Source organism: Theobroma umbraticum, unplaced genomic scaffold (genome assembly GCF_002168275.2).
Source record: "Theobroma umbraticum cultivar Fairchild unplaced genomic scaffold, ASM216827v3 scaffold_86.0, whole genome shotgun sequence".
Lineage (NCBI taxonomy): Eukaryota > Viridiplantae > Streptophyta > Magnoliopsida > Malvales > Malvaceae > Theobroma > Theobroma umbraticum.
Window position 1 is genome coordinate 4,517,475 of NW_018397263.1, and position 11,296 is coordinate 4,528,770.

General features: G+C 32.3%; 2 protein-coding genes across 2 annotated transcripts; both read left to right on the forward strand.

The window, feature by feature from the left end:
- Nucleotides 1-663: 663 nt before the first annotated feature.
- Nucleotides 664-5,553, forward strand: LOC110420524 (beta-fructofuranosidase, insoluble isoenzyme 1-like). Its single transcript, XM_021433875.2, has 7 exons — nucleotides 664-923; nucleotides 3,365-3,373; nucleotides 3,476-4,329; nucleotides 4,439-4,597; nucleotides 4,721-4,959; nucleotides 5,049-5,139; nucleotides 5,231-5,553. The coding sequence occupies exons 1-7, from the start codon at nucleotides 731-733 to the stop codon at nucleotides 5,411-5,413; spliced, it is 1,728 nt and encodes a 575-aa protein (XP_021289550.1). The 5' UTR covers nucleotides 664-730; the 3' UTR covers nucleotides 5,414-5,553.
- A 1,920-nt stretch (nucleotides 5,554-7,473) lies between these two features.
- Nucleotides 7,474-10,451, forward strand: LOC110420347 (beta-fructofuranosidase, insoluble isoenzyme 1-like). The gene is made up of 7 exons (XM_021433626.2): nucleotides 7,474-7,660; nucleotides 8,274-8,282; nucleotides 8,377-9,230; nucleotides 9,311-9,469; nucleotides 9,571-9,809; nucleotides 9,892-9,988; nucleotides 10,078-10,451. The coding sequence occupies exons 1-7, from the start codon at nucleotides 7,474-7,476 to the stop codon at nucleotides 10,258-10,260; spliced, it is 1,728 nt and encodes a 575-aa protein (XP_021289301.2). The 3' UTR covers nucleotides 10,261-10,451.
- The last annotated feature ends 845 nt before the right edge of the window (nucleotides 10,452-11,296 follow it).

An 11,296-nucleotide genomic window follows, 5' to 3' on the forward strand; every position in this document is an offset into this window, starting at 1 on the left:
TTTCAAAAAAATCAGGTGGTACTTATAGCGAAAAGGTTAAAGGGAAAAACATTTATGGGTTTTTCCAATGATTTCAACTTTACTTTTTAAAATTTATATTATATGTATTAATACTGCATAGATATTATAAATTTATATTTTTATTGACAAAAACTAAAATTTTTTTTTTCATGCAATGAATGATTTTGTTCCAAATAGTTAAATATAGTTTATAATTTATCGTTTTTCGTTATGCCATGAATGATTCAATTTCAGATATAATCAGACGCAATTTATTCTTAGATCGCCAAATATATTTCGATTATTTCAAAATGATAGAATCATTATTTTTTTTTTTGTTTTTGGATAATTGAAATGTTTTCATTCATCCAAAGAAGCAGCAGCCGAAATTCCTGTCATTGGATGTAAAAATGGAAAAACAGAAACTTAGTTCAATTAATTACAACTGATTAAAAAGAGAACAAAACCTCTTGCTAATCAAAATTAACTATAATAATTGTTATTACATGATTCAGATCCAAATCGTGATAATCGTTTATTTTCATGCCCTAAATATGAGAAAACAAAAAAGAAGAAGAAAAGTCGGAATAAGTTATTGGTCCACTACACACATGTTTACTGAACGAAGTGACCACCTTCTCCTTCTCTTCCTATAAATACGTACCCAACCCAACTTCATCATCGTACGACCAAATTAATTAGTCTCTTTGAGTTTGGTTTTCACCTGTCAATGGAAGTTACAAAGTTGCTCTCACTTTGCATTTTAATCACTTTTCTTTGTGTCGACATAATCAACCTTAACAATGGTGGCGTCCAAGCGTCTCACAAGGTTTTCCCACAGTTTCAGTCTCTAACTGCGGTCAGCATCCGGCAAATCCACCGAACTGGCTATCACTTTCAGCCTCCCAAGAACTGGATCAACGGTACGTTTGCTCCAAATAAACAAGAGGGGCAAGGAGAAATTTCTCTTCTTTTTTATTTTTCAGGTTCCTTGATTTTTTTATTGGTTGAAATTCGTCAAATTTTTACAAGGCATGGTATTTTAAGTTTTTTTTTTCTTTTACAATCGAATATTTAATTTATTAATTGATATATAATTTTATATTTAAAAAATTAAAATTCTAATATGCATCCCTTGAAATCAATTTTTTTTTTCCCGTGAATATCCTAAAACAATTTTATCCGCTTCTCTGCACCCTGCCAATCTACAAACTTCTTCTTTTTTGTAGGCTTATTATTGTCTCTCTACTAGTTGCTATATTTGACTTGTTGCCTCTTCTTCATGCATTGACTTGCTAAGGGCTTTCCGAAAAAGGCAAGTCATAGCTTTAATATAAATCCAAATGTTATCTTCATAATTAAACTTTACTAGTTCTTCTTAACTAGTTTTTCTTAACTAGTTTTGAAGTATCATTTGACTAGTCAACCTAATACTAACTCTACCATTTTCATAACACTTCATTTATTACGTCCATGTCCAGCACCCATATCATCTTTATAATTCAAAATTCCAAACTTAATTAATTCCCTTAATGACATCTTACACCAAAACAATACCCTTTATTATAAGTTAAACCATGAATTACCTTAATTATTAATAATTTCTCCCTCCAACAATCTCAACCCATCAAAACAGCTCCTAATTCTCGTTCCAAGTATCAATTTACTTGTAAATTTACAAAGCCAGCATTCTAGTAATTTATTTTCACTACTTTAATCGCACTAGAAATAAATACTCACCTTTTCACGGCAATATAATCCATCAACAATAAAACAGCCCACAAATCTAATTATTAACCATCAGTAACAAACTAAAAAATCAACCTTAACTCATTACTCACCTTGGTGGACTTGTAGTTAATTTTTCTGAGTGAAGATAGCTTTTGAGGGTGTTGCGATAACTAAAATGGAGAAAAGGTCTTTCAAGAGTTTTCAAGCTAGTTAAAAGAGTTTCTCTTTCTAAAAACATTCAGCTAGAGAGAGAGAAAAGACTTTTTTGGGGGGGTTTTGAGGTGAAAAAGTGAAAGAGCACAAAAAATCCTATAAAAAATGTACAAAAACATGTAATTTGGAGTTAATATGAGGAAGTTATGAAGATTTCAAGAATGGTCTCTATGGAAGATGGAGGGTTTGGAACGGGGAGAAGAAATGAAAGGAAAATGAATGAAATGATAGAAAGTTAGCGTCTTTATGCTTAGGGTTGACAAAAGCTTTAAATATTTATGAAAATGTCACTAATAAGTTGACTTTGTATTTTTTTTTTTTTGTGCAATCTCTTTACTCCTTTGACATTGAGAAAAGGTCCATAATAAATTAAAGGCATTCAAGTTCATGAAAACTTAAAAGTTTATATTTGACATCTAAAATTACCATTTTACCCCTAATATAAAAATTATTTATTATTATTATTATTACTGGAACTTTAATAATATCTGAAAACTTACTTCTAAAGGCTCACCAATAAAATAACAAAATTAACTTTAATTCTTGTCACCGTTCCAATCTCAAGTTACATGTTTATAAAAATCAGGGTTTCACATTAACTTTGTAAAGAGGCATTCGCAGTATAACGAACAAAACTACAACAGAAGGGAACTCTAATATTTTTGGATACATAAACTAAAAACTGATGATTTAATTTCCAAATTTTAAAACACTAAATTTGATTAGGTATTAATTATCAATATATATAAATTTAGGTTCTTTGTTCAACCATCTGTAACAAGAGCATTAATTTTTGCAGTACGGTGAATAATTACTCAAGCATTGTGGGGGCAAGAATTTTTTTGACATTTGTTCTCTTATAAGTGAAATGTGATTATATATAGGCACGAGAATGAAAGGAGATGTGACTTAGACTCAATTTTTAAGTAATACATAGCCACTTTGATAATTAATTTCTCTTCTTAATGTTGTGGTCCTTCCTGAGTATATGTTGACATTTTGTTTTCTATAGCTTTTAAGTAGAACCACACATATTTACACTTTTAAGAACTTCACTTGACGAATGCTATAGTCTGATTCTTTGGTAATTTATATTTTTGTCAAGTAGGTATATATATATCATCAAAGGATGTTTCATTTTTTAATGCTTAATTTTAAACAGAAGCAAAACGTGTTTATACTTACTAATGTTATTTGGTAATTTACAATTATTATGTGGAGCAAGATTATAGGAAGAGGTACTTATTTGGGGCCAAGTTTGGTGTATTTTAGTGGGGTTGCATAATTGTGATTTGGATGATAACAAGGCTGTTCAAAATCGATTCAAAAAATTTCTTATTTATACTTGTGTGACTAATTAGCTTGCTGTTTTTCTTTGTCCTCTTTGGGCGTTCTTCAATGATGGGCAAATCAACAACAGATCCAAACGGTCAGTTTCCCTAACATTATCCTACCTTAATTATTCTTTCCTTTCCCATGTAATTATGGTCCTCATTTAATTTTTTATTTTTCCAACTTTTTGGTTTTCTAGCCCCTATGTACTACAATGGAATTTACCATTTCTTCTACCAATACAATCCCAAAGGTGCAGTTTGGGGCAATATTGTTTGGGCCCATTCAGTGTCGAAGGACATGATCAATTGGGAAGCACTGGAACCAGCACTTTATCCATCACAACACTTTGATATCAATGGCTGTTGGTCTGGTTCAGCCACCGTTCTTCCTAGCAATAAGCCCATAATTTTGTATACAGGACTTGATCCCAAAGACAGGCAAATCCAAAATTATGCGGTGCCAGCCAATTTATCGGATCCATATCTGCGTAAATGGATCAAGCCTGGTAACAACCCCGTGGTTGATCCTGAGCAGGGCGTGAACGCCAGTGCCTTCCGCGACCCAACCACTGCCTGGTGGTTAAATGGGCACTGGAGAATGTTGGTGGGAAGCAAAAGGAGCCATAGAGGGGTGGCCTATCTATATAGAAGTAGAGACTTCATTTACTGGACTAAGGCTAAACACCCTTTGCATTCTGCACCCCATACAGGAATGTGGGAATGCCCTGATTTTTATCCAGTTTTATTGTCTGGTAAAGAAGGTTTGGACCTATCGGTCGTGGGAAAACATGTTAAGCATGTGTTGAAGGTGAGCTTGGATGTTACCAGATACGACTATTATACAGTTGGTACGTATTTAAGTGATAAAGATAGATATGTGCCTGATAATACATCAGTTGATGGTTGGGCTGGCCTTAGATATGATTATGGAAATTTCTACGCTTCAAAGACATTTTTCGATCCTGCGAAAAAGAGGAGGATTTTGTGGGGTTGGGTTAATGAATCTGACACTACTGAAGATGATGTTAAAAAAGGATGGGCTGGACTTCAGGTATTGATTATACAATCAGTTGATATACCGATAACTCGATCATCGATATATATTTAACTAGTAGTGAATGCAATTTGTTTTAACTATTTTATTAATGATATAACGCCAGGCAATTCCAAGAACGGTGTGGCTTGATCCTAATCAAAGGCAATTGATGCAATGGCCTATTGAAGAGTTGGAGACCTTAAGAGGGAAAACTGTCAAATGGAGCCATCGACAGCTTAAAACGGGCGAACATATTGAAGTCAAAGGAATAACTGCTGCCCAGGTTTGCTCCTAATTAATCTTCAACACTTCAGAATTGCATTACTTGAGCTGAAGATATGATTATTTTAAACACCTTTTACAAGTGACAACCCCACTAATTTTGTTATGATATTACTCTTCACAGGCTGATGTTGATGTTATCTTCCACATCCCTAGTCTGGACAAAGCTGAGCCATTTGATCACAGTTGGACAGATGCGCAAGAGCTCTGTGCCAGAAAGGGATCAAAAGTTAAAGGTGAAGTTGGTCCATTTGGACTCTTGACATTAGCTTCCAAAAACCTAGAAGAGTATACTCCTGTCTTCTTCAGGGTATTCCAAGCGTCAAAGAAGCATGTGGTTCTCTTATGCTCTGATGCAAGGAGGTGATATGTTGTAACTTTCTCTAGAAACAATCATTATTAAGTCCTTCATCCTCATGTCATCAAATTTCTAACTTGGTTACCTTTTGCAGTTCCTCCTTGAAGGATGGGCTATATAAACCATCATTTGCTGGCTTTGTGGATGTAGATTTGGCGGATAAGAAGCTTTCTCTAAGGACTCTGGTATGCCCTTTAATCAGTAATTTGGAAGCATTTTAATACTACACTCATTTTCTAAACCTTATTTGTAATGATCATAATTTTTTTTTGGCAGATTGATCATTCAGTTGTGGAAAGTTTTGGAGCTGGAGGGAAAACATGCATCACATCCAGGGTTTATCCTACGTTAGCAGTGCTTGACAATGCTCACTTGTATGCATTCAATCATGGGACTGAGACTATCAATGTAGAGAATCTCAATGCCTGGAGCATGAGGAAACCTCGGATGAACACCTGAAAGAGATGGATTGTGTTAATATGACTGCTTAGTTATCTTCTTGTAACTGGTTTCCTGTTAAAAATGTTCAGAGTTATAATGTTAATTAAGGTGGATGAACTTTCATCAATAAAATTACGAGTCACCTGTTTCGAATATAATTAATTAATATATATGATCATTAATATATTAAAGATATAAAGAAATTAAAATCCACTAGATGTTTAGTTGATAACATTTACAAAATTCATAATATTATACTGTTTTTACTGTTCCTTAAAAAATTAAAATTAAAATTGTGCAGACTTAGACCTTTTATACCTATCACATACAGTGATTATCTCTCACGGTTTTCCCACTCAAGAGTATTGTGCTTGATAACTTTTTGAACTCTCCATTAAACTCTCTCAATTTCATAGTTTTATTTTTTATATAAAAAGCTTCCCTCAATTTCATAGTTGTATTTTTTACATAAAAAGCTTCAAAATGATCTAAAAGGTTTTTTTTTTTCATATGTATAGCAATGCATGACTCAATTTTCAAAACCTTCTATTTATTAAACTAATTAATATCTGCTCAAGTTTTTAATTTTTTACCTTTCATTTGCTGTTAATGATAAGCATATATATATATATATAAATAAAATTTAGTTCAATTTTTTATTTTTCTAAATAAAAAAAGCTTACCTTATTTTTTCCTAAATTTGTTTTAGTAAAAACTCTTAACTTTATTCAAATAGATATTCTATTAATTAGTAAAAGCTCTATTTAATAACAATCAAATAACTTAATTGAAATAAATTTTAGTCCCTTAATTTCACTTTATATATATCTCTATTGTATAAATGAATATTTACTATTGTGATATATAAAACTCTACTGACTTTAAATGAATAAATTTACCAAATCTGATATTATGTGTTTGAAATTAACTTGTTATCTTGCAACTTAGAAACCTTCTTCCTCAGTTTATGCATTAATAAATCGAACTTTCCAATATCTCCAATATACATATACTTTTATTCTTCTCTTAATTTGTTTCTAGGTTTATTTGGCGGTTTCAAAATTCGTTTACTTATTTATATAATAAAAGACAAAAAATTTAAAATAAAATGTATTAAAAGAGTAGATAAATTAAAATTTCGTTAAATGTTTAACAATATTGACAAAATTTATAACATCATCATTCATTGTTTTCTATTTTTTACTGTTATTTAAAAAAATTAAGATTAAAATCGTGCAATCTTGTAAACTCGAAACCTTATTCCCATAGGGTGATTATCTGCCAAACTTCTACTTCTGTGAATGGTTTTTCCAACTCTTTGGCATTGTATTTGCATAATTTTTTGAACTCACAATTAAACTCCCTCAATTTCATAGTTATATTGTTTAAATAAAAAACTTCAAAATTATTTAAAAATTTTTTATTTTTTCATATGTGGGACATGCATGGACTCAATTTTCATAGCCTTCTATTTTATTAAACTAATTACTATCTGTTCAAGTTTTTAATTTTTTGTATTTTCATTTGATTTAATAATAATATATATATTATATTGTTCAAAGAATTGTATTTGAATCTTCTCATTTTTCCAAATAAAATAGCTTACCTTAAGTAAAACCTCTATTTAATAATAAAAAAATAACATTAAAATAACTTAATTGAAATAAAATTTATATCCCTAATTTTACTTTATATATATATATATATATAAATGGATATTTACTGTTTTGATATGAACTCAATTGGCTTTAAATGATTAAACTCGTTAACCACTTGTACTCGGAAAAAAAAAAGGTTATGCTTAAGAAGAATTCTAAATACTAGATACTTAAAATATTGCAGTTAAAAGCATTAACAAATCTGTTATTATTTGTTTAAAACTAAATCTCTTTCTATCCTATATATGCTTATCCTATTTTTTTGAATCCCATATAATTAGTACTGCAACTTGAGAATCTTCTCTCAGCTCATGCGTTAACCAACTGACTTCCAATCTTATATTCAATATATATATATATATATATATATAAGACTTATTATCCTTGTGCTAGGTCTTAGAGGGTTTTTGACTTCAATCAATGGAGGTTTCAAAATTCTTATTGATTTATTTATTTTTCTGTTATTTTTGTGTGTTAAGCAACCATAACAATGGGGTTGAAGCATCTCACAAGGTTTATCAAGGGTTGAAATCTAAAACTGCAGTTAAAGTCAAGCAGCTTCATAGAACTGGCTATCACTTCCAGCCTCCTAGGAACTGGATCAATGGTGCGTTTTCTTTTCTTTTGGTTAATTGTTGTTTTTGTTCTTAAAATTTATCTATAATAGATGGCATTTAAAGTATATATGCTCTTGACTAACCAGGTAAAATTGTTTTAATTGTCAAAAGCATAGGCGTCTTTGGTACTGATAATGCATCTTAAATTTTAGGTACTGATGATGCGCCGTTCAAGAAACTTTACACCCTAATCATAACCAAGTATCAATGAATGCATATTAACTATTATACAGTTCGAATCATATATATAATAATATTTCTAGATTTGGCATTGGTCATTGAACACTCAATTTGTTCATCTGCATAAATTGATCTTTGAATTTCTCCGACAAATTCTGTATTAAATCACCAATTCATAATAAGAGCGAATTTGAGAATATTATTACGGCAACTAAGAAAGAATGTAGATTTTATTTATTATATATACTTGTAATTCTAATAGTTGTAGTCTTGTAGATATATAATCACCTGATGTGTCCCTAGTTTTTAGTCCTAGAACTTTTACTGAATAATTATTGCAAAACTCTGAGCTTAATATATTTATACTAACTTGTCACTCTTCTTTCTGTTTGTCCTTTTTTCCGATGAACGTACTGACAACAGATCCAAACGGTAAGTTTTCCGACAGAATACTGCAAATTTTGGCTATGTTTCTTTAATAACGATGCCTGAGTCGTTGGTACTTTTCCTTGTGATTCTCGTACAGGTCCAATGTACTACAAGGGAATTTACCATTTATTCTACCAATACAACCCCAAGGGTGCAGTTTGGGGCAACATTGTTTGGGCCCATTCAGTATCCAAAGATCTGATCAACTGGGAAGCACTTGAGCCCGCAATCTATCCTTCAAAGCCCTTTGACATAAAAGGGTGTTGGTCTGGATCAGCCACCGTCCTTCCAGGCAATAAGCCCGTAATTTTTTACACAGGAATTGATCCCCAAGGAAAGCAAATCCAAAACTATGCTATTCCATCGAATTCTTCCGATCCATATCTGCGTCAATGGACCAAGCCCGCTGACAATCCGATCGCGGTTGCCGGCTTTAAAATGAACAAGACCGCCTTCCGTGACCCAACCACTGCTTGGAAGATTGACGGGCACTGGAGAATGTTGGTCGGTGGCAGAAGAAACCAAAGAGGGATTGCTCATTTGTACAGGAGTAGGGATTTCAAGAAATGGACCAAGGCTCAGCACCCTTTACATTCTGTGCCAAATACAGGTATGTGGGAATGCCCAGATTTTTATCCTGTGGCATTGTTCGGTGAAGCTGGGCAGAACGCATCTGCCTTTGGCCCTAATGTTAAGCACGTGTTGAAGGTGAGCTTAGATGCTACTAGGTTCGAGTACTACACTTTAGGTGAATATTTCCCGAGCAGGGATAAATATGTGGTTGACATGGACTCCATTGACGGTTGGGATGGACTTAGATATGACTATGGGAACTTCTATGCTTCAAAGACATTTTTTGACCCTGTCAGGGACAGGAGGATCCTATGGGGTTGGGCCAATGAGTCAGATACCCCTCAAGATGATGTCAGTAAAGGATGGGCTGGCATTCAGGTAATGTTAATTGATTTGAAGACATAATCTTTAGTTATTGATTTGAAACTTGTGAGTAATTTTCGTGTGCGTTGTCTTAGACAATTCCAAGGAAGGTGTGGCTTGATCCTAATAGGAAGCAATTGCTGCAATGGCCTGTTGAAGAAATAGAGACTCTTAGGTCCCAGAATGTTCGATTAAGCGAGCAAAAGCTCAAATTGGGAGATCGTATTGAAGTCGAAGAAATAACTGCTGCTCAGGTTTGTTCATTGGAACCAAACAAACCTTTACTTGATTGGAGCTAAACAAATTTCAAACGTAACTCCCCAACTCTCTTGGTTATTGATGATGCTCCCTGCAGGCAGATGTTGATGTTACCTTCTCCATACCTAACTTAGACAAAGCTGAGCCATTTGATCCTAGCTGGACCAATGCGCAGGATCTCTGTAGCCGAAAGGGCTCAAGTGTTCAAGGTGGAGTTGGACCATTTGGGCTATTAACATTAGCTTCACAAAAGCTAGAAGAGTATACCCCAGTTTTTTTCAGGGTATTTAAAGCCCAATACAAGCATGTTGTTCTCTTGTGCTCTGATGCTAGGAGGTTTGTTTTCCTGACTTCTCTCCAAATCAATATTAGTTCCTTTTTCTCATGTCAAACTTCTGAATTGATTGCATTGTGGCAGTTCTTCCTTGAGGAACATTGGGCTATACAAACCCTCATTTGCTGGATTTGTGGATGTGGATTTATCTGAGAAGAAGCAGCTTTCTCTTAGGAGTTTGGTACATTCCCTTTAATAATTTGGGTTTATTGCTAAACTTCTCCGGAATTTCTTTCTTTCTCTCACTCTCTCCCTTTTCTTTCTCTGCAGATTGATCACTCTGTTGTGGAGAGTTTTGGGGCTGGTGGAAAAACTTGCGTCACATCAAGAGTTTATCCAACGCTAGCAGTCTTTGGCGATGCTCACTTGTTTGTATTCAACAATGGGACTGAGACAATCACTGTAGATCTTAATGCTTGGAGCATGAGAAAGCCTAATAAGATGAACAACTGAACTGAAAGGGACGAGGGATGCTAGGCGGCGGGAGTTCAAGATAAAACTCGCGCAGTTTTTTGGGGAGATATCTGTCCTTTCCAACAATCATCAAAGAATGTATAAGTTTTCTACAATTAGTTAAAGATTGTAAGAGTTTTCTACAATTAGATACAGTCTGCTCTATCTTTGGCGTACCTTAATATATATTTATTTTCTGCCACTTTTATATCTCTATTAATTTTGAACAAATTATCTCATTTCTTATTAAAAATATATAAAAATAAAAAATAATTAATAAAATGACATATTCTCTCACTTTTTTAATTATATATCTAATAAATTTCAATTTTTATCACTTCTCAACTTTTTTTTTCAATTTATAAATTCTATTCTTAAATATTTCTTTCTTTAACTTCACTTAAAAAAAAAGGGTCTGTTATGTTATTATTTTTATAAAACTATGAGCTTTATTTATGATTTACAATAAACATTTAATAATTAAGTACTATTGTTTTAATCTTTGTAGATTTTTTTACTTTAATTTAGAGTTTATATTATATTATTATATTATCTTTATTTTATATGATAGTTAATTTATTTGAATTAAAAATTTTAATTTTTGATTTTATATTAACTATTTCAGAAAAATAAAATAATTAAATATTTTTTGTACCCCATAATAAATATTCGAATATGTCAAATTGAAAATATGAATTTGATTATTCAAAAATTAAAAATTTTTTTTTCTTAATTTCAATAAAAAGACATCATTTAAATATTTTACTTTAAACCTTTGTAGTTATTAAATTGTCTTTGCTTATTATGACATTTAAAACGTGTGGTTACCAATCTTCTATATCAACGTGCCATTAATTATCTACGTAAATCTATTAAATACTCGATCCTTTAAAAACAAAGTATTGGTATTGGTATCTTTCAATCTGCAAAAGCAATTTAAGTTGCGAAGGGGGTTATATTCACGCGCCTCACTTTCCTGCCTCATTGATTTATACACGGCATCTGTCCCAGCATCGAAGGGGTTAGCGCTCAATTA